Below are 24,400 nucleotides of genomic sequence, written 5' to 3' on the forward strand. Positions count from 1 at the left end.
AACTGCATGAGGTGTCGGGGGAAGCTTTGAAAATGTAGCATAAAGTAGCAATATTTAAAAATAGCAAGGGTAAGCGTGAGGCATAAACATCATGTGCTTGGAAGGCTCTCCAGAGCTCTGCCCATGCAATTATACACAGTACAAGGCTGTCTGGTCTGTCTAGGAAACAGGGGAAAAACTCAACCTGAGCAAGTAAGTAAAAAACAAAACCTAGTTATAGAATCATAGAATTGTTTGAGTTGGAAGCGGCCTTAAAGATCGTCTAGTTCTACCCTCACTGCCATGGGCAGGGACACCTCCCACTAGATCAGGCTGCCCAAGGCTCCATCCAAACTTGCCTTGAACACCTCCAGGGTCCTTGCCGAAATAATGAAAAGTTTTACGTTGTATTTTTCTTATTTTTGTTTTCGATAAATTTTATGGCCAGTGAACATAATTTTCCCCTCCTGCATTCCTAAAAAGGTGGCAAAGCCAAAAACGTGATGGATGATTGCGTGTGTGTTTGCTGTTGGAATACACAAGACTATGTTCAAGGCAAAGACGGCATGAGCCGCTGCCAGGTCAGGGCCAGCTCCTGTCTGCTTTTGATACTGATGTGGACGTCTGCAGTAAACGTGGTCGTGTCAGGGAAGGCAGTAGTCCTAGGGCTCCCCACTTCTCAGGTTTTAAGAGGCTCTGCTTAGCATAACTTCATTTCTATATACATGTCAAAGCACATAAAAAAGTATATGTGGACACATAAACTACTAGGAGAAAACCCATTTTTCTAAACAGCAAATACACAGACAACAAGTTTTCTAAAGCCTAAAATAATTCAAGCATCACCAAATCCCCCTCCATTTATATGACCTAAACTGACAGACTCTTATTGTGCCCAACACAAATGAACATTAACAGGCGGGCTTAAACAAGGAGAAAAAAAAAAAAGGACTTTCCAAAAACAATAAGCAGGGCAAGGCCTGAAATATTTTGAGTACACCCTTTCCTTTCTGGCAGGATTGGAAAATGACTTCCCTGGATATTACGATCTGCCAGTGAAGGTGGAGTCCAGGTGACAGCAGATGACGATGCCTGTCAAGGGGCTCCCTTTGCTGGCAAGAGCCTCCTCGGGCACTCTGGAAATCAGGCATCTCACATCCATGTACAGTGGAATCATTTCAAAATCCTTTTAACTAGAGAAGACACTCAATAATTACGAGAGGAACAGTTATGTAAAGGGTCTACCCAAATAAAAATGGACATTTTAAATTTTGTTGGCCAACTGCATAAATAAAGACATTGAGAAAGAATTGTAACTGTTTTTCTCTTATATCAAATAAATATAAGCACCTCATTTTTTAAAGTTAGGCTGCTCTTTCTGCGTGTGCACACATGACTCGTTGTTTCCAATCTGACCATTTACACACAAGATCCAGTAAGCCCGGAGCTAACAGCTCCACGGGGCAGATTCGGAGTATTACATACAGTTACAAAGGTGCTGTCCACAATACCCAAGCTTGCTGTTTCTCCACGTTCTCCACCCTTGAAAAAGAGGCTCCCGTTCCCATTTTTTATTTTTACATATAACAAGGGTAATTATAACAGGATCAACAGATTTTTTTTTCTTTTCTCCCCAAAAGGTACAACTGCCTTATGTCAGGAGAGAGCATTCTACCAGATTTAAGTCTAGATGAGCTTTTACTATCTATGGAAATGTATTAAAATGAATGTATAGTTCAAACAGACTCAGCATTCATTGTATTGTTTAGCAGAAGCCACTTCTATGAAGGGCAACCGCATGTGAAGGGAGGGAGTCCAAGTAAGTATTTGGTATACATTTGAAAATGGGAGACAAATAGCGCTGTGCAGCTGCACCATCTTAGTCCAAATACCCATCTGAAGAAAAAAATAATTCATTCCCTAACAAGCCAAGCCTGGCTCCCTAAACCAGGAGGAATCGCAACGCTGGTAAACTTGCAGAAATATTTTTACAATTTTATTAGAGGTTTTAATTCAGTGCTTTATCTACCTCTGTTAGTCTGCAAAATAGCTTTAAATATTCAAGTGGTAATTAATGAATCTTTTATGTTGCAAATCAAACATTTTCATCTGTGCTGTGGTACAGTGGCAGCGAGAAGGAGGGGTTTAAAGTGTAATTGTTTCTACTGTTCCCCTCGCAGTGCTGAATGCCTTTTTACCCTTTATTATATCATTGGCTTTTGCTTCAGTTCATCAGCGCTTCGCCACATCTTATCGTTCAATATTTGCCGTCTACTCTTTCTTTTTTTTTTTTTCAGTTCAAGATTTCTTACTGTGCCTTTGCCAGAGACATTCCTAAGGAGATGGAAACTCTCTGAATGTGGAATTTTCGCATGAGTGCAAAATAATAAAAAGCATGTGTGTATTAAAAAGGGATCAACTTAATGGGAAATGAGCATTGGGTTACATTAATATTCTATTACAGTAAAAATCATATTTAATAAATTTTCTCCAGATTTTTCAGAATCTTACTGTATTTTTCTAAGTTGTATGCCAATCCAAAGAAACAGTGTATATGATACATTTGATTTATGCTAAGTAAATAACCTGCACAGCCCATTTTTTTGTTTAAAAAAAAATATTAAGTGTAGAAACACACACCAGACTGAAATGTGTGCTTAGTTTCCATCTGCTAGGAGGAATAGTGTTGGTCTTGTGCAGCAGAAAGCCTTTATAAACAGGATTCTATTTTATTGATGCTATACGTGGATTTTTATGTTATATGGCAAGAGCAGGAGAATGAAAACATTGTAATTTATCCTAAACCGTAAAATTATACTAGTACTAAAGTAATTACTTCACATATTAAAATACGTTTTCCTTTACTTTCTTTTGTCATCACATAAAATTAGGCGTTAGTGATGCAGCGCAAAGGGGCCAGAGCTTTTCCTGCCTTCACAAAGGATTGACACATCCATGATCGTACACTATATCACCCGACCCTTGTTGTTCTGTGACCCTAATTAATATTATACTCAGTGACATTTATGTATCAGAGCAATAAGCTAAACAGGAAACAATTTATGTCACCTAAAGCTTTTTAACAAATCGATGCAACTATTTGTAATTGCTTGTTTCACAAGATTAAAAGTACTCAGCCTTGATCTTCGCCCACAGTTTTGTGGCCAACATGACCTGTGCTTCCGTTGTAAAATAGGAGTGTTGGTGATCAGCACCTATTTCCATCAAGTAATCCATATTGCTAATATTTCTGGAATTTTAATGTAGTTACAATTTATAGCTGATCAAATGTGGTTACCTAAATTGCTGTTGCTAGTAGACAGTTTAACTGTCTTTATTAATTACAGTATAATTTAATGTTTGAGTACAGGCACTTGTGTTGGTCATTTTTACAGCCAAAGCAGTTATGTGCCTTATGACGAACCATTTTAGCATTTTCAATGGAAATTTGCTAATATGATGAGTGATAAAAATGTCAAACTCTGGTAAATAATGGTTATTGCTTTGGCTGGCATTAATCCTTGAAAGGATGGTTACCTTCAAATTAACATTATAACTTGAAGAAAGAAAATGTTTTCCAGGCTTCTGAGATGCATAAAAAAATGGACACTCTACTCCTCTAAATAAATACAAACAAAACCCGACGAAGTTGGTTGGTTTTTTCTTTTTCCCTCCAGGCAGTCAGGGGGAATTTCCCATGGAATAAAAGGGGAGGGGGGACTATGTTTTGTTAAATATCCCAAGGTCATGTTGTTTACCATTCCTAGCTCACGTGCTTAGAAGATGGCTAACAAAGCTAATAAAATGGGGCAAAAAGGACTTTGATACACCTCAGCCCTGGGGATTTGAGGCAAAAATGGATGCAGAGAGCATAGAAGCTGCAAATACACACAAGGGCCACCTTGTTGGTCAACGTCCTTGTGGGAGATGGCAGCTTGTAGCCACCAACATGGCAATAGAAGGATGAAGAGCACTTCAACATAATGGAATTTACCACCACTGCAATGAAGATGAAAGATAGTCCTGATTTCACACCATTAAACAAACATTTATCATCATCATTGAACATGAAGCCTGATTTTTCGGTCAAGAAGGGCGAATTACACCTTGATGTGAGGAAAGGTGTGTATGTGTTTGCAGGTGAGCAAGGGGCACCAAGAAGTGCTAGTCCCTTAAATTGGTCCAAAAATGTGAAATTTGACAGTCTCTGGGATCTGAACTTCACCGTTCAGATAATCTGCAGAGAGCAGCTGGGAGTGCATGGAGTACATCTGCTGCCATGCCCTCCTGACCCACCAGCTTCTGTGCTGGGACCCTCTTACCTTCTCCTGCTTTTCCCTCCAGTACAGGAGAAACCCATAAAACCTATGCACTGGCTCTGTTTTCCTTTGGAAACTACTCAGAGACGCATTGCCTCACCACTGACCATAAAAGTGCTTTTCAGCTGTGGTGGAAAACAGCATTTCTGACTGGAAAAGGTATTTCCCAGCTGGCTGTTGCTGGTGGCGGCTCTGTAAAGTCGGAAGGCATTTTGTGATATTCCACGATATGGCTGCCAGGGAAGAGAAACGGGATTATTAATACAAATACGATGCAAAATGTTGTGTTCAACATCCAGCAATGAGCCAGGCTCTCATCCACTGCTGGAGCAGCATTAGCTCAGCAGGAAGGGAAGGGCCTGATCTTGCTCAACTCCCTGCCAGCTCCTCAGCATAAGCTGCATTTGGCACCTACCCCAGCAGCTCTCCTTAAATTGGGAGGCCACAGAAAGTCAGTGGATAACAAACACCACATATTGGTCCTCTCCTGCTTCATGTCTGGGACAGGCATGGTCAGCACCAAGGTGTTGGGGGAGGTGAAATACCTGAGTCATCTCTGCTGGCTCCATAGCTCACGACCTACCTGGCTCCCCTCCTGGTGACCTCTATGGGGGCACATCGTCCTCAGAGGAGCTGAGTGCCCTACCAGGATTCATTTGGTGTCGTATTCCCTTACCTGGTGCTGACTCTCCCACCCACGTTTTAGAGATGCAGAGCACTCCTAACTAAACATATATCAAATTCTGGCTTAATATCCTCTGCCTGTGACTTCAGAAAATATTAATCGTGAAAGTGGGACCTCTCCAATTTACTGAGATTTTACTAGTGAGAAAAAGTGCAATACATGACCGAACCCAAATTTTATTCTATTTTGATTATTAGAATCTACCAGTCAACACCATTTGGAGATACATTATGAGTGAGCAAAGATTTCCCTTCCTCCTCCTCCCCCCCACCCCCCAGAAAAAAAGTAGTTATCTGGTATAATTTTATGATAGAATATTTTTATAAAATCATTTGTACTAATTTAAGCATTTATCATTATATGCAAAAAGATTTCTTGATGAGAATATTATAGACGGTGCATGTTTTTGACATTAGCATTTTATTTGGATGACTAATCTTGCAGATGTGAAATTTTAATGAATTATTCATGAAAAATGCCTCCTCTGAAATTTCAGTTTGCTGCTAATGCTAGTTATTAAACATTTTATTTTTCTTTATAAAACTTGATGAAGAAAATAAATGTGTGCTTACTTCAAATAAAGAAAGTGGGGTTTTCCTTTAAAGTTCTGTCTCAGGTGGCAGTGCGACTTGGGACTTTGCTCCTCATGGTTATGTGGACCAAGAGGCTGATCCTGAAAACCCCCTTCTGCTGTATGTACACTATGTATTGACCCCTTCTACCAAAGCCAGCTCCCATTAGGGCATCGCACTTATAAGGATCAGAAGCATAGAATTGTTAAGGTTGGAAAAGATGCTCCCCCAAGATCATCAAGTCCAATCCTCAACAAAATACCAACATGTCTACTAAACTATGTCCCAAAGCTACAAGTTTTTTAACACCTCCTGCAATGGTGACTCCATCGCTTCCCCGGGCACCTTGTCCCAGTGCTTCACCATGCTCAGTAATGAAGTATTTCCAAATATCCAAGCTAAATCTCCCATGGTGCAACTTGAAGCCATTTCTTCGCATCCTAGATTTGCAAAATGAGGCCCCAAACCCCTCTTTCCTGCTTTCCTTTTGGGGAGTCCAACTAGAATGTGAACGCCTTCCACTCCCTATGAACCTAATGGTCAATTGTCAATAGATTTCCTTGGAAAAGTGGATGAGTTCTTTGAATGACAGCATCTCCTATGCTTCCAGTGCTCAAACAACAAATGATTGCCCTATATCCAGACCAGCAGTGAAACCACCACTAAAACATCTTGTGATTTGATGTGGCTGAGGGAGACCCCAGGAAAGTGATGACACTGTCCATGAACATGCTGGGACGTGGGTGAGATGCAACCACCTGCTCCACGAATCAGCGCTGGGGCCCAGGGTCTCAGGGGATGCAGCACGAGAGTCATTGGGCAGGGGAAAAAAAAAAACCAAAACAAAAACTTAGGACATGGCAACTCGCATTACCAGTGTGAACAACCAGCATTTTTATTGCATTTGAGAATGCTATAATGTCAGTAATTAGTACTGACTACACAACATTTTTTATTGTCTGTATCAACAGACATGGAATGATGGAATTACAGTTGATGTAAGGAATGAGTTTCTTTTATGCCTTATCAAAAAAAAAAAAAATCTTGTTACTGGCAGCACATACACACGAAGCACCATGCTAACAGTCTGGACTGTACCATTTTCATCAAGGCTTATGGGTAGAAGATACTGTGTTACCTGTTCTGGGCCCGTTAAAATTCAGTCGTTGTTAACTGCAAATTCACCTCGCAAGACTAGAATACTAAATGACTTCTGAAACATCTAAAAACTCACTCTGAGTTCATTAACCAAAGGTACCAAAGGATTTCAAGAGCTTAAACATGTCTCTTTTTTTTCCATGCGGTAATGAACATGAGATTACTGGCAATCTGAAAACTACAATAGTTCAAAATTATTTTAAAAAACTTTATATATATATATTTATGTATGTATATATATAAAATATCTAATGATCTGCAATATTTGTAGAACCAGAATCCCTGCCCTAGTGTCCTCCCAAAGCAGGAGCTCCAGGAGAGGGGAGGTGCAGGACCTGCAGCGGGACTCTTGCGAGTAAGAATCAAAAAAAGGTACTATTTTTTGTGGTCACTTATTCTACATAAGCCTTGATTTCTCATTTCACTTCTAGTTGAATGCAGAAACCTAACAGGTTTTACATTTACAAACTTTTTTTTTTTTGTGGACAAGGAAGGCTTTGACTCTCATTCCTGACAGCGATTTACCTGATACATGGTACTACTTTCATAATGTACGCTTTTCTTTGAGAAAAAAAACATGTAACAAATTGTCTTTACATCTTGGCACCTTGTAAAGTTTTTTTTTTTTTATACAAAAGTTCAATAGTTTGACACTCCCCATTATTAATCACTACTTCACTGATAAACTTTGAAAGTGTGACCCTGGAATTCATCATGCAAAATATTTACTGCAGCAGGAGAAAAACATTTTTTTTTAATGACTTTTTCTATTTTTCCTTTCAAATATATGAACTTTGTTTAAGACAGCCAGAAAAGGCAGTGGTAAGATAACAGAAGGGGTGGGAAAGTATCAAAAAAACCAGCTTAAACACAAAAACTGTACAAAAATGCTTCGATCAATGATAACAGGAGAAAAAAAAAATCTGTCAACTATGTTACAATTTAAAAGCTGAAAAAAAAGTCAGGGATTTTCTCCCACATGTCAGCAAATGTCATCCAATATTCTTAAAGCAAGAATAACTAAATAAAATACATGTGCAGCGTATTCTGCAATTCCATTACATACAGTAGGTTTTTTTTTTCAAAGCTATTTTTTTAGTATAGTTAATATAAAGCAGTTGCACAAAAAGCAAAAGGTGTTTTGACAAACAGGTCTGCATTTATTCCTTTTGAGGAATGATATCTAAAAAAAGGACCTTTCCACCTTTTCCTCCCTCCCCTCCCCCCCCCCCCCAAAGACAAAGGCTCACACAGACACAGTGGGATATATATGTACAACATAATAAACCCCTCCCTAAAGAAGCAACTGTATATCCAAAGGGATACAGAATCAGAATTGTAAAAATCATAGTGAAGTTTGCTTGATGTAAAGCCTGAGATTTTCAGTTGGTTCTTCTGCAAGGCTGCAACACCTGCCAGATATGTTAAAATCTAATTTTTTATGTCTTTTTCTCTTTTTTTATTTTTTTTTATTTTTGCTACAGTCTTTAGACTAAGCATGCAAGACATACAACTAAGTGCAACTGAGTGAAATGTATTTTTTTTATTTACTCATTCCCTAACAGTTTGGACTGAGGTATGCGTACTAACAGTTTCTCATGCTGTTATCTTTACTCATGTCTAGCTACACATGCTGAGAATGAACTAATCTACCAGATTTTTATCCCCTTCTGAATACCAAACTAACCAGCAAACCACTCAGTTTAGAAGCACAGGGCTCAATTCTCATGATCCCATCTGGCTACCGCCGGCACGTCACGAAGCTGCCTGGATATAATTTAAACCCAAAAAAATGTTTCAAATGACCACAGACTGCCCTTTTTTTTTTCTCTTTTTTTTTTTTCTTTTGAAACAGAAAGCAGAGTTTGGTTTTATAAAAGTAACTGCCAATAAAATTTCTTGTACCAAAGCTTATGAGTGGACAGGAGTGTTATTTCCTCATGAAAAATGCTGACCAAAACCTAAACTGAGCAAATGTGCCAAGATCAACCAAAACTGAAGCAGTCATCCTAGCACAGTGGCACACAGAAGTGGCACAATCTGTAGAACCAAAGACCAAAAGACATTTTTTTTTTAATTTCAGTTCTAGAAATACTATTATGTGGTCCAGTTAAATTGTGGGAGCTTTTCTGTTCTCTTCTGTATTTTACTAAACTGCCTCCTTTATCTGATACTCTTAACTTTCTACGAAATAACTGTGCCTTTGCTTTCTCCAGCTCCCTTCTCATAGCTCCACTAGTAACACTGATGCCTAGTTTTAGCCTCAAAAGCTCCCCTCCATTCCTCTTTACAGACTTTCGTTTTGGCCACTGTAAAGAATTGCAAATAAAAAGTAACAACTTTGGTTCAGACATCTACTTGGCCTTCTAAATTTTCTAGAATAAAGGAGCAGTTTCCCTCTCAGGTTAGCAATAGCCCACATCTCATCCTTTCCCTCTAAATTCTTCAACCTCCTTTGATCAACAATAAGAGGATATTTGGCTTCATAAGATAAAGCATATAACAGAGAACATAATTTACCTTTGTGTAATATCTTTGGTAATTTTAGGAAAAAAAAAAGGTACAAAGAAGAATATAAATTAAGCTCTGAAAGGCTTTTTGAAATAATAAAAAAGCTACAGTCCTACATAAATAAATGAGTGACGGAAAAGTGGTTGCAGAATGCAAATGTTTCGGTGTTTGGTGACCAAGGTTTACTGACCTATCGCAACAAATTTTGTATGTCATGTTTGCTTTGAAGAGCCTTGCCAGTTTTGCCTAACGAGCCCCAGCACGAATTCCCTCCTAGGCCTCCTGTCTCCTACGGCAAAGTTTCCATACTGGCTGGTGTAATATTGCATAACTATCTTAACTGCAGTACTGGATTTGCACAGCTGAAAATTAACACTTTAGCATTAGTGGGGCTTCGTCCTTATTAACTCTGTTTCAGTTCAATCTGAAATCTAATTTGTATTCAAACAGATTAATGCCACCAAGCAATCCTGAACTGATGTTTAACTGTGAAACATCACCCCGTACAATAACAATTTAATGAAGTCATCTTTCCAACCACTATTTGCAAATGCAAAGAAAAAAAAAAAATCAGTTGTAATAATAAATGTATAGGTGCCCATCTCGGTAATCTTAGATATTCCAGAAAAACTTGTTGATCCATTAGAACTCGTGTTAAACAACCGAGAACCTGCCACTGTACTATGCATCCTCTAATAAAAGTGAACTCTGTTGGTGCTGCATATGTTTCTTTGTGCTGTTCAATTTTGTGGCATTTGCTAATATTCACCGTTGCTGCCAAAAAAAATATCAAAAAACCCAAACAACAACAAAAAATATATTAAAAATACTGCTTTGTGGAATGAATCTGTGTTGCTTCCTACAGTGTTTCTATGTTCGTCTGTCATTCATTCTCATTCTTGCAGTACTCCGTTCCTCTCTCTCCGTTGGACAACCCTTCCACATGTATAGTGCAGCATTTGGGACGTTTTCGAAAAACAACAACAAAAAGAAGGAGACACCAAAATGGAATGTTTTCCATAGCTAAAGAAAACATGGTGGCATCTGAAGGAAACTGGAATGAATGACAGAAAAAACTACAAACAATTCAATGACATTCAGCTTCGTATAATAAAAACACCTATTAACATTCATCACAAAGTACAGAAAACGTTGAAGCCTCCGAGAGGCCCTGGGCCCAGATGAGGCCTGAGGTCAGAACTTAAAATGGTTTAGGAGAAGTGGGGCGGGGGAATCAAAGCAATACATTAAAAAGTTTGGGATAATTTTTTCTTTTAACCCCTCCCCGCTATACACACTCACACACACACACACATATCCACACATGTGCACACACAGGCCTTCCCCATCCCAAATGGAAGCGGAAAAAAAGAAGAAATCAACCAAAAAAACCAAAAAAAAATGGAGTAAAGGCAGTGATAATCAACATGCAGTACTGTGCAAATATGTTGTCCATTGGAATCCTTAAAATCTGGGCAAAGACTTGATCTGCAGTTCAGGTGTACATGCTCAGTTTGATGTCCTCAAGTGTCCAAAATTGGCAGGACCTGCAGTCCACAGCTGGCTGCTAAATGCAAGTGAATCAGTTTAGCAAATTTACAACACTGATGTTGACTGTAAGAGAGGAAAATCCCAAGTACCAAACAAGTCCATCCAATGCACAGAGTACAAATTCCTTTTTTCAACAAAAAGTAGAAAAATCAAAAATACTCCCAAATGGGATACTTGATGGCACTAAGAGTTAACATATTTCATAGTTGTCAAAGTGGACTGAGAATCCTCCAGACTGTACAATAATGGAGAGATTTCACAGCTAAGTTTGACGTGTTCCTCCAATCTTCATTCTCAGGATAACGATGTAAGACATACTCATTCTATGTCCTCATTTACAGGTTCATCTTCATAATCTCTGTCGTGATCGAAATCTGGACTGTGGTTGGCTGTTGTCACTAACGATAGAGGGCCTTCATTTTCATCTGGATCTAATGGTTCTTCTTTGACATGCACAGGGTGCCTGGGAAAACAAAAAAATGGTCAATCACCAATCAAGCTGCTTGTTAAAGAACAGTTGTGACATCTCGGGTGGTTTGGGAAGAAAGTTGAGGTGGTCTGGGCGTTCAGATGTGGTATGCCAAGCCTGAGAGCTCCAGGTCACCAAGAAGAAGACCCTCAACTTCTGCACTGGCCACCGGAGCCAAGTGAAAGCTACGTTGGGCAGGCAGCACTCAACTTCCCCAGGAAAACACTCTGGGAGGAGCGCCTCGATAGCGTTTCCGTCTTGGGATCAAGAGAAAATGCTCTCAGCTGACATATTAAGTTGATTAATACAATCTTTGGATAAATAAACGGAATAAGCATCTGAACGGCAAAGCAGCAGTTTGTCAGCCCGCCAAGCCGGCGGAGGCTGGGCTAATCATCGCTCGCTGTGTGTGCAGCGTCTCTCGTTAACATGCAGAACCTGTGAGACAACTCTCCAGAGGACGACCCCAAGTGAGGTTCTATCATTAATCAACTTCAAGCAAACACAGCAAAGAGACACCATGATACATGCTTTAAACTCCAAATTAATGCATATTTTTACAAACTGTCAATAAGGGAAGAAAAGCCCTGCCAGGAAACACAAACAGAGAGGAAAAGGCACGCTCAACACAACAATATGATAAGAAAGCACAGTCCTAACGAGAATAATAACACTGTCAGCTGTAAACAAGGCAGAACATGATCCCCAGCTCATGGTGGGCACAAGGATGTACTAAAGAGATGAGATCTGCCAAATTTCTCATTACGGCATAGCACATGAATAACCCGCAGGGGAATGGGGCTTGGTCATTCAAAATGGGTATGATAACAATTGAAAAATGTTGTTCGTAAATCATATTTACAACAAATCCTATACAAATACAAATTACTCTTTTTTTTTTCTGTTTGGCAGCTTTTGAAATGTAAAATAGCCATGTGAGTCAATAGTGTCTTGTTGGTGGGACTTTACAGGAAAGTAGGATTTTATTGACATTACCAAGTATTAATAATGCGACACAGCAATGGAGATCCTGTTTGCTTCCTGAATAATTGATGTTGTAGGCAATCCCTTAAAATAAAGTGTTAATGAGTTCAAGTCCCACTCTGTCTCTCATTGAGTTGATATCCACCTCCTAGAGTCTTGTTTTTTCTCTATGTGGGCTGATTTAACCCTTTCACGTAGACAATGCAAAAACATAACCTGAAGAGCAAACCTTCACTGTAAGAGCTTCTTCTCTCCTTGCACAGCTCTGCTTTAAAATGAATGATTTAAAATAGCTGCATGTTATTTTATGTTTTGTGTGGACAGGAACGACAATACTGTTTGTACTCCATTGCTCTGACAGACAGCAAGAATAAATCACTGAAAAGGGAAAATGTACTTGGCATCCAGGTACAAGCCAAAGGTAACCCAGCCTATTTCACATGGGTGAACCAGCTGTATATTTGTACAGTGTGCAAAGCTGTATCACACCCTACTTATTTATTTCGGCTTGAGCCTGTATCAGCTTAGGAAGCATCTAACTTGCTGACTACACACTTTTCTAACGTGAGCTGTGAATGCCTTTCAAGTCCCTGCATATTTCAGCTTCTTGAGTTGTAAAGTGCTAGATCAATACTTAAGTATTAACTACACCTTCCAGTCCATCCAACAAAGGAATGGTAGGGAGAAGCGATGCAGTATCCATGTACACACACCTTTTCTCTTCAAATGCACAAATACGCATCCTATCAACACATCTCTGGGAGCAAAGAGGTTCCTCTGTGTAATTTTTGCAAAAATTTCAAGGAGAGAGAGGTTGCTTATACAATTTTGACCTAATTATTGAAAAGAAGCAGGGGAAGACTGGGTGGAGATTTAAGAATTAGCTTAAGCATATGACATCTCATAACCAGATCGTCATCTCAGATGTGTGCATGTGCTAACTGTCCTGGTGGCTCACGGCCCTAGCCAACATGAAACTATGCTGATTATTTGCAACTTGAAAAACTTGTATTATGAATAGGCTGTGAGGCCCCTGACTTGGAAGAAAACACGAAATAAAAAACAGAAGAAAAAGGAGGAAAGAGTGGCTACACATAAAAACCAATAAAGTGTGTCAGACTTTACGGCAGTGATCTTTTCTACTGCTGTTTTAATTTAAAAGTCTTGCTTTTTGGCTTTTCTGGTTTTGCTGCTGCTGCTGGGTTTATTTTTGTTTGTTTGTTTGTTTTAAAGTATTATTTTTGAAAACACAGACGTAAAATTTCGGAGAGAGAAGAAGGCATTACACATGCCGCAGAGCTGGCCTCGGCACACGGACGGGAGTTTCTCCAAAGAGACCAAGTCTCTGTCCCACTGCATTCCTGCACCACCTTGTGCTTGGCCAGAGGGCAGAAGTGAACGGCTGCCAGCAGACAACACAGGTACCCTCTGCACTCGCAACCACCTGAAATGCTGTGAAAGCTCCTTCAAATGTCCCCGAACCTTTCCAAAGCAAACTCTGCCTCCCTTCTGGTTTTGTTATGAAAGCAGGTGTAACCAGGTGTTTTTAACCGAGTTTCTCTTTGAGGTTTGGTGTGGTTCCCAGAAGTCAAATCCCCATAACTCCAGGAGACAAAAGCAAAGCAAGAACCATGTTATGAAAAGGGCTGCTCGACTCCAAGCAAGACAAAGCTGGAGAGGGCCACAAAGCCACGGGGAAGCATAGCCACGCCAGCCTCTTCCAGCAGCTCATGTGTTGGACAAACATCAGACGGCAAGCTTGGCAAAAACTCCATCCCTTAAATTAGGAGGGTTATCTGGGTAATACAGCCCCCTGGGGAGAGATCTGAATGGAAAACAACAAAAAACTTCAACTCCTTGTGTACTCTGTCAGTTCTAACCACAAAGTGGCATGTGAGAGGGAAACCTCACTGAAATGTGATTTTGCCCAAACATTTCAGTGTAACTGAAATAAATAAGGTTAAATAAGCTCAAAGGCAAGGGGAGACTTTCATTCTCTATTTACTCTCTCCCTGAAACCCCAAACTGGGGAAGGAAAACTTCCTTTAGAGACTAAAGAATTCAGTCTCTAAATTAAAGAAAAGGTAAATGCTGGGCAAGGCAAAAAGGAAAGAAAAAAGAGGAGGGGGGAGGAGAAAGAAAAAAAAAAAAAGAAGCAGTTTCCTATTTCTTTTTTATAGGAGCAGAATTTCAGCACATTCCTTTTAAGTATAGATGCCTAGGACTCCAGAAGGGGTTAACAATAAATAACCTTGCTGAACACAGATTCCCCTTCTTTTCACATCTGAGTAATTCTTTTGTTTGTCCACTCTGGGAACAGAGGAGTTTTTAATAAAGCTGACTGTTGTTTAAAGCCACTGAGTTCTGGTGGTGCACACAGCATGGAGTAGTTTGCTTTGTGGCTACCTTTGGAGCATATCAGGATGAAAGTGTTATGTCCCCAAGCTGTAATTATGCGACTACTTTCTAGTGTTTCAAAAGGAGGGAGAGAGAAGGGGGAAAAAAAAAAACCCTAGCTGTAGTTCAATGTGTCATAAAAAGGAAACGAATGAGCAGTAATAAGACTTCAGCTAAAGTGTTAGACTTCTTAGCTGTCATGTTAACAAGGTCCTTTAAACCTTACAATAAAGTTTAAAGCTTGATTTATTCTAATATACTGAAATTGTTTAAAAAATAATTTGCATTATGACAAGGAAATCTGTTCTGAGAAAAAAAAACTGAAAATGTCATTAAAGCAGGCTTATGGAAAATCAGAAGTTGCACAGTGTCTCGAAATCTGCTGTTGAGTTGTGAGTTTATTTAGTAAACTGGGTAAACCCTGCAATGGGTGAATGGTGTTCTGGCTTTAGATCCCTTCAAACTACTTAGAAACACCATTTCAATGGGGAAGCTCAGAGGTTGATATTGGAACATCACCCGGCCACATTTTACTTAGGCAAAAAGAAATGTTCAGCAGAGAACACATATATTATCAATTCTGAGAAAATGAAAACACTCAGGAAACAATCATTTCCATATTACAACAGAAAATTGGATTTTCTGGTGAATAATGAAAATGAGGCATCCCTCCCCCCGTCCTCCTCTCTCTTCAGTATTTGTTCTGTGCCCCTCACCTTGTTATCAATGTGCTAAGAAATTATTATTAAGTGCAACAAAGGCCATGGCTATGCACAGTTCTAGAAGATGTCCTAGCCCGTTTTAACTTGGTTATTTTTCCTTCCTTGCAGTCTCTTCAAAGACAACGAAACCTTAGGTGAAATGAGAAGTGCATGAACTACACCAGCCTTGAACTTGCAAAAAAATAATTACTTGGATTAACACAACATCATAAACGTTCATCCCTGTCTGTCAGGCCAGGAGAAACCCTTGGGAGAAGTCTTGTTTCTGGAGAAAAGCCACGTCCCTCCACTCCTCCTTCACGCCAGCCCTACGTGGTCACGGGCAGAGGATAACAAATTGTGACTAAAACTGCCTCAAGATGAATCCGTTTGTGAGAGACGGAAAGTGTGTCATGCAGCGCTACTTTGGGAGAGATAATTAATACTGCACAAACAATCGCTGGAAAAGCTAAACACATTATTTGAATGTTTTGAAGTAAATGGTAAAAGACAATGTTTAAATTAATTAATTAAAAATGAATGTTGCCATCTTTAAAGATTTTTTTTCAAAGCACTTTGTGCACTGATTTAAAATGCTGCAATATCAAAGTACCCAGAGCTTCAGATTCCTTCGTGCCCCCTCCCCTCTGACAACACATTATGCAGGTGGGAAAGTTTTTTTGCCACTAAATGCTAATTAGTTTCACAACTAATTACTACCGTGGTATTAGGTTAATGTTTTTCTACTTTTTGATTTAGACTTACTTTCGTAAATCCCTTATTCAAATTACTTTGAAGTAAAAGACTACAAATTAGTTCTGTTTTTAATGCGTAATGTGAGCCGTGGCAAGTCAGCCAGTAATTTTACAGCCCATTTTAAGGAAAAGGCATGAGAAAGGCAGCACAGCTCTCGCACATGGTCCCTTACACAGGTAGCCAACAGTTCCACAGAGTTTTTAGAGAACTACAAGACTTATAAACTCCAGTTTCCTCACCAGCTGCCAATTACCCGGTATGTAATTTGAGGGGTGGGGGGAATTTACAGCTTTGCAAACTCACTCTGTCACCCCATAAATACCGAACACACCCATTGGGGCATCACACCCTTCCTGCCTTACCCTTTCCTGCACCAGCTCGCTGCCCGGGTGCCATTCACGTTGAGCAGGGACAGCGATCCCCCATTACTTCATGTGGTTATATATGCACTCATTATACTGCCGTCTGTTGCTATAATGCTTCTATTAATTTTCCTTTTGATATTTTAAGAGCAATCTATAAATCATGCAGACCTTCATGTGTGCCATCATTAATGCCTAGCAAGACCGTTGTGTGTCGAGTGGTTTCTTTCAGACGCGCCAAACAAGCCCATTTCCCAGCTCTGCCCTACCAGCCGTGCCTGTCGCATGGACTGAAGGAGAGAGAAATCATATTTTTTCTCTAAGAAATACAGTTGCCTGTAAGGTTTTGCAAGGTTTGAAGAAGAGAACTGCAAATGAGTTAAAAATTTTATAGCTCTGTGTGCTTGTCAGACTGGATTGAGCTGATTGATTGAGTGGAAGTTGGTAAACAGCCCTTTTGTATTCTAATCAACCTAAGCACATCTCCAGATGGAGATGTCTGTTCTTGCTGCTCCATCCATGAACCTCAGGAACAAACCATGATGGTCTCCAGAGTCACACTTCAACAGATGGTGAGACAACGCCTAGACACACTCACCCACCCCTCTGCCGTACTTACATCGCTTGCATAGGGGAACGTCCCGGACTACTGTCACTCCCGTTACTGTTCGTATGCTCCATTGCACCGTTAAGCTCTTCCCTCATCGCGTTGGCTAAATTGCCCAGAGTGGGATTTCCCATGGAAGCAGTAGTGTATAGAGGTATACTGTTCTCAGCCATTGAAGCCTGCCAAGGACACAAACAAATATATGAAGAGCCATGACTAATGTTTTTATACATTGCACAACATGCTCATTTATTCCAAAACATTCTCCACATTTACATCATTTGCAATTATCATTTTTTTCAATATTGTGCTTTCTGATAGGTATTACCCTCATTCCACCAAGGGAAATTTAACATCATTTACATCTGGGTTTAAGCATTCATAGCCGTACTGGCTTGTGAGAGGATGGAGCTTTCCATTCCCTGTCTGGAATTACACCCCCTGGAAAGCATGAAATGGCCTTTTCCTATTTTAACTTTGCAAAATTATGTTTGGGGCTTTGGTTTTTTTTTTTGTAGCTTAGGTCTGGGTTTGGGTTTTGTTTTTAATAAAAGGGGGGCGGGGTGGAAATCAGAACTCTCTCAGCTGATAACTCCTTCCTACCAGAGCAAGTGGGAAGGCAGTGTTACTGAGTTTGGGTTTCTTGTGCCACAAATGCAAAGCCATTAGCACTAACGGGATCAGTCTGACTTGCAGTGATGTACCTGAGAGCTGTACCAGTCCATGTGAAATTTTTCAAGCCTCAGCAACTCGGCTCTTACCTCAGCTATTATAGATCTGCCCATTTTATGTCAATCTTTCCTTGTTCTAAAGAAATACCGTGCAGAGGCACTCTGGACTTAACTTCTAAATGGAAATCTTTGTAGGAAGAGAATGAACTGTTAAATATTTTCCTTCTGATTCCCACCGTTCTGCCTGCTAATATTTACTATGTGTCAGCATTAGCTCATGTCGATGGCACAGTCCTGTACCCGGCGCGGCAGCAGTGGGAGCGCAGAAGTCTCGAGCCTCAGAGGAGCGCAGCAGGGATGGGATGCACAGCTTTCCAAGGCAGTAGTGCCCACGGACTTCTAGGACATTTAACCATTTCACCCATCCCAGCTGGATCTGGCCAACATCATCCGCAGCAATCTGAGCCGTGTCAGCGCCAGAGAGCCACAGACGCTGGCTCGGCAGCGCTTGACCTGCTCCAGGGGGAGGTCAGCCGGCTGTGGCTGCAGAGCCAAAAAATCCATCAGGCTCCAGGTCTGCACGATGCAAACCCTGCCCGTGGGAGGGGAATTCTTCAAAATGCTCTCATCTGCTCCTAATTCATGGGACAAAACTCCTTGCTTGTTGCCATCCAAGCTGGCAGAGTTGTTCCCAGGCAAGCACAGCCAGAAAACGGGATGGAAAGGGATGGAAAGGGGGTCACGACCAGCCCTGACTGCAGCGTGTTCAGGAGCATGGCCCCTTTTATTCTTCCTTACGCTGACCTCTCCATGTGCAGCCCCACGTATCACATGTGATTATAAAAGCTATTCTAACCAGGAGGATTATTTTTATCTTCTTGATTCAACAACCGCCAAACTCATTGTGATTAGGGGATGCAAAGAATGGTTCACATTTCCTGCACTTGGCAAAATAATGACTCGAGTTCTTCACCCATAGTGATAACTTGTAATTGGGGGAGAGGTGGGACATGAGGAGTATCTGCTATAAAGATAATAAGTGTATGGGGGGAGTATGTTTTGGGAACCCCCCGGTGACCCATTAGCAAAAGAGAGGGCTGGTGAGAGCTGCAGTCCCTGTACCTTCCACACACAGAGCAGGGAGAGAGTTGCTTCTTCTCCCTGACCAGGAGGGAAAACAGATGGAGGAGATGTCAGAGGGGTTAGGGTGACGGAGAGGGGTGGCTCTGCCACCCAGCAGGAGAAGAAAAACATATCCCAGCATCCCAGTGGCACACAGCACACGGCGCTGTGCCCTAGCCAGTCGAGAAACAGCCTTTGCAGATGCTTGCAAAAGCCCAGGGAGCACTGCTCATTAATTATTGATTAGACTGAATGTAGGCACAGGCAGGTAAAGCAGCCTTGTGTCCTACGAGAAAAGTTATTTCCCAGGCGAGGTCCGAACTGCCCACGTGGCACTGGACACTCGCACAGCTTTGGCCAAACCCCTATACAGCACCTGTCAGGATTTTGCCTTCAAAATCCAACAGTGCAAAGAGAAGCAAGAAACCTGCAGTGCATTTTCAACCTAAACAAGGACCTGTCTCAGTGCAACACATATTACTCAGCCCTGTTTATTAGAGCGTCCATAGCGATAGCAAATGTGGGCTCTTCAACAACTCAGTTCACATGATAACATGGAGGGGTATGAGTACGTGACACTTCCAGGAAAAGTGGGAAATGGAAACAGTTTGGAGGTTATCACAAAAGACAAGAATGGATGGAGATGACGACAACGACACGTGTTTCAGAAATAAAACACGAACAGTTCCGTATGATAAGCATATTAATTGAAATTAGTCACATAGTTAACAATGTGAAGAAATGCAGGATCATTTCATTTTTGCCTTTCAGCCTCATGAATGTAAAATGTGCTTGTAATCTTAATACTATTCAAGAGACAAAGCAGTCTTTAAAAATCACACTTCACAAGACCCAAGGGAAAATAAGTTACTAATGAATGGTATTTACAGTTGCTTCATTTAAACATGCTGTCATTTGCTTTTCAGAAGTTACTGCATAAACTCAAATAATTAGAAGAAATGCAGAACATCACTTTTCTCCTAATAATCTGTTTCTTGGTTCTGAAAAAGGAGGTCTGACAAACCTTCCACAAAACACAGTTGCCCAAGCAAACATCCATGGCCATCGGTGAACTCCTGAGAAGCAACCTTCAACAACCAACCAGGATGCAACCACGCACAGTGTTGCCTCCTGAATTAATTCACACTACACGGAACAGGCTTGAACCCCTACACACACACACACATGCCCTGCTGCAAATTCAGGGCACAGTAATGTATTTGTATCTTTGGTTCACATAGCAAATATCGACTTTACCTCAGGTTTTTGAGACAGACTTGGGGACTTGAAGAAAGAAGGGGGAAAAAAAGGCCAACCTGATACACAGGACATGGAAAAGGGCTGGAGACACACACACTTTTAGACTGCATGTTATTAATTGTGCAGCGGCACTTTGTGTATTTCTACATCATGAAAAACAGAATTTTTGCCTTACAATAACAGGACAGTTTAAACCAATAAAAAATGATTTTTTTTTTCTATAGAAATTGCAACGTTTATTTTTTACCAACAATAGGAAGATATGCAAAAATAGCCTTTAAAAGAAAAGGGGGAAAAATGATCTGCTTTCTCTTTAAAGCCATGAACAATAGAAGGTCACGTGCCGCAGTATCCTATCATTCAGCACATTAATAGCTGTGCTAGAGTAATTACACTTGTGGTATTTTTGCCTCAAGTGAAATTCTGAAATAAGAGGATGGAAATTATGATACTGCTGATAAATATTAATAAGTGAACTTTTAATTTTTTTGCCACAATATTCAAAATGCTAAGCATCTAGCTAATGCTGAAGCAGCCTGATATGTGTTTGCCTCCAGGGACTATGATGCTTTATGCACTTAAGAAAAAAGTTTAACGGAATTAAAATTTAATATCTAATTAGAGCAAGGCTAATATATTTTGAAATGAGTGGGGAAGACACACGCCTCTGTTGCATATTTGCCACAGTCATTAATCTTACCTGTAAAGCAGCATTGAGAGGTGTGCAGTAGGTGTGGCTGGTCTGTATGTTTTTAATAAGAGAAGGGTTACTGCATAAGAAAAACATAAAAAGGAGAGTTAAATGCAACCAACTTCTGTGCAAGCGTGTCAAGCATGTAATGCTTCCTCCCACACCAGAAAACTAGAGCTGAGACTGTTTTTCCATACAAGTTCTCTTTCATTTCTCTTTTTCTTTTCCTTTTTTTTTTCAATTTAAAGAAAATATCTGAGTTTCAGTCTACAGTTATCATATTTGCCTTTACTAAATAAGGAACATCATTATCTCTCGACATTACCTCGCCATGTGTTCTACTACCCTGCGTTAGAAGCACATCTTGGCATCTCTGCTCATTTTAGCTGTGTTCAAGAGAAATCCTCCAATATGCGTCGTGTCTGGGAGCCAGTTACCACGTAAAGGTCCATCATGATCAAAAGCATCGTGGGATGTTTTAAATACTACTTCAGGCAAATTATTCTCCAAGTCGCTGGCAGCACAGTCCCTTGCAACGGAGCAGAGGAACCGCGATGAGAGACGATTTGAGCCACATTATTTCCTGCCAGGCAATGGCAAGTGGTCCTGGTGAGGGACTGCCTATGCCATCAACCCTTCCAGTCTCGGGGCATGGAGGCATGACAGCAGGTATTGCTGCACCACAGTGGAACAGTATGGACCACACAACATAACATGCTGCCCCAAAGGCCATTTTAATAGAAAAATATTCTGGTGTGCTATTTTGGACCCTTACTTTATTCATCTTAAGCTTACACAAGGAGTTGGATTTGAAGAAAACGAATCCCAAGCATATAAGCTTTCTCTTTAGTAGGCATCTAAATATCATGGGTTCCACCAGAGGGGAAAAAAAGAATAAAAAAAAAAATCACTGAATACTAATGAGATAAGTGCCAATGCAAAAAATTTCAAAAATATTTTATTGCTCACTGGGCACCTTTATTTTTGGGTTTTTTTCATGTGGGAAGAGACATCTCACCAATCATGGTGAGAAAAGTCCTAACTGAGCCGCTTCCACAGGGACCACCATGGATCAGCTGCCCTGGAGAGATGGCCTTTGAGGTCAAAAAGAACTGCTTTAGGAACCCTGGGAATATTTATGCATGGTTGTTGTAGATACTGGATGGCTTGTTGATTATAATCTTTACAGCTGGTCTCACTGCACTTCCAAACTTCTAACGTTAATTCTGCGTGCGTTTCTGCCTTACAAGCACCTTACACTATTTCTGATTTAAGAGTTGCACAACAAGGCATACAACTGAAAGCAGAGGAAAATATCAGAATTAGAACTTATCTGAAGCTTTTCCTGGCATATATCTGTCTTCCTGACTGTTTTACAGCAGCATATCTGCACTGTTGTGGATAATTATTTCAGTCTACATTGCATTATAAACAAATGCTATAACAAACATGTCAAAGTAAGAGTTATTACTACAGGCATTTGGATTATCAGAGTAGGACACACAAAATACACGTAACAACCAAAAATTTAGTTTCTTTAGCAGCAAAGGTGATGTCACTATTTTGTGAAATGCAAGTCTACATGAGATGGGTAAATCATGCAAAGCAAAGCAACAGCAGAAAAAAAAAATTAAAGCAAGTAAAAGCTCTTACTGTGCAACAAGCTCGCCAAAGTTTTCATCAGGGCAGTATTTTCGAGGACGGCCTCGTTGAATATGACGGCCACGTTTAAACTCTTCATCATCAACAGTCCAAAAGGACCCAAACTCATCCTCTACTCTGATAAAGCACTTATGCAGTGAGAGGTTGGTGCGAATGGCACCCTGGGACAAGAGCAGCAGCAAAGGAGATGAAGTGGAAACAAAGGGACACGGGATCGGGGACAGAACAGACATCAAATACAGGGAAAAGGAAAAAGAAAATAAAATGCAATAAGCATAAGCAAATGGTTTGTGAGGGTTAATATGCATTGCCACCTAAAAGCTACTAGCATGTGATGCAACAAACACCAAGCAAGCAGGGTCAGGGTACTGGTGGGCATACAAACAGTAGTGATGAGATGTTTGTCTTTGTTTCCCTTAACTGAAACAATGCGAAACCACCTGTGGTTGGTCTAACGCCAGCTAGCAGCCAAAAGCCTCTACGTTAAACTGTAAGCATGATCCAAGCTAGGCTAAGAAGTTCAAACATGGTGGACATACCCACTGATCTTTTGTGGCCTTCGTTTTTGGAACTCTAGTTCATCCACTGTCCATACTGCCCCTTTAACGTTTTCTACTCGCACAAAACACTTGTGAAGACTAAGATTATGACGCACTGCATTCTGCAGCAAGTATAAAAGAGAAAACATTCAAAAACTTTCTATGAGAAAATGCTCATCATTGTCCAAGAACAGCAGCACAGTCAGCTTGACAGTCCTCATTTTGAAATGTTAAGCCCCTTCCCCTCCCCGCACCCACTTGCTTTCCCCAGCTCTTTACATCTTATTTTTGCAAAGACAAAATAAACATGAAAGTTTAAAACCCAATTTTAGAAATTCAAGTTATTCTTATGAATCACCCCCAGTGTGAATGAGAACAGCCATCATTTTAAGCATGCATGTTGTATAATACAGCACATTTCATACAGAACATAAAAGGAACATTGCTTAAACATCTTCAAAACAAATATATATGCTCTGCAAAGAGAAATTTGTCCTCTCCTGGAAAAGAAAACAGTTAGAAAGAACAGAAAGGATTCCATGTAAGTACAGACGGCTCAATTTAGAAGAAAGGCACTGGAGCTAGTTTTGCTGCTGTTTCCTACAGCTGGGCTAATGTGAATCAGGTGCTGAACCTCCTTCCACACCCACGGCATGGACCTGGGGCTCAGCAGCACCCCACTGGCCCGCACGGCACCAACTCCTACTTCCATGGCTTTCTCTTATATGGAAGTTGGCTCCTATTGCTGGCAAACTACTGTACTGACTGATCTGAGCCTCTGCCAAATGAAAACATGAGGAGGGCTCTCTGAAACACAGTGATAATATCCCCACAGCTCAACACCCAGAGGGACCTGCACTTATAGCATCCGACGCTCAGCCCTCTCTGCAGCTCGGCACCAGGGAAGTATGAGCCCAGGCAACCTCTCCAGTCTGCCTGAACCTTCGCTGAAGCCGGACATAATGAGACACCTCACTGTGTCACGGCAAGCTGTTGGCTTTTCTGTCCCTGCTCCCTCTGAAACGGTGCCGAGACCCTTGTTATTCCTCAAATGGAGTGCCATGCTCCTTCCCCATTCTGTGAGGCTTCTGAGCAAATACCCTATGACAAAGCCCCTTGGGATTTGTACATGGAGCTCATCCCCAGTGCTGCTGAAAGGGGCTTGGTAAACAGGGAAAACAGAAGAAGCCATTTGCTGAAAATATGCAGGCGAACAAACTCCATCCATCATCACTGGCACCATTGATTTAGTCAATCTGGTTGACTCGTTAGCAGGCACAATGCCAGCCAAACACATGGCCTGGGTCTAGGCAACCAAGAGACTACAATTTTTTTCCTTCCATCGTCGTTGTCTTCTTTTTTTTTTTTAATGAACATCGGATCTGGATGGTGAAAGAGAGCTCT

The 24,400-nt window shown here is 40.7% G+C and overlaps 1 protein-coding gene across 7 annotated transcripts in view; it reads right to left on the reverse strand.

The window, feature by feature from the left end:
• Positions 1-6,425: 6,425 nt before the first annotated feature.
• Positions 6,426-24,400, reverse strand: part of FOXP1 (forkhead box P1) — a 387,025-nt gene continuing 369,050 nt past the window's right edge. For all 7 annotated transcript variants that reach the window (XM_069866021.1, XM_069866026.1, XM_069866025.1 and 4 more), the window contains 4 exons: positions 22,997-23,118; positions 20,805-20,874; positions 17,064-17,230; positions 6,426-11,238 (listed from right to left, as the gene is read on the reverse strand). In XM_069866021.1, coding sequence (XP_069722122.1) covers positions 11,094-11,238; positions 17,064-17,230; positions 20,805-20,874; positions 22,997-23,118 — 504 coding nt within the window. In that variant the 3' untranslated portion in view covers positions 6,426-11,093. The remainder of the gene's footprint in view (positions 11,239-17,063; positions 17,231-20,804; positions 20,875-22,996; positions 23,119-24,400) is intronic.

This window comes from Phaenicophaeus curvirostris, chromosome 11 (assembly GCF_032191515.1).
Source record: "Phaenicophaeus curvirostris isolate KB17595 chromosome 11, BPBGC_Pcur_1.0, whole genome shotgun sequence".
NCBI classification, from domain to species: domain Eukaryota; kingdom Metazoa; phylum Chordata; class Aves; order Cuculiformes; family Cuculidae; genus Phaenicophaeus; species Phaenicophaeus curvirostris.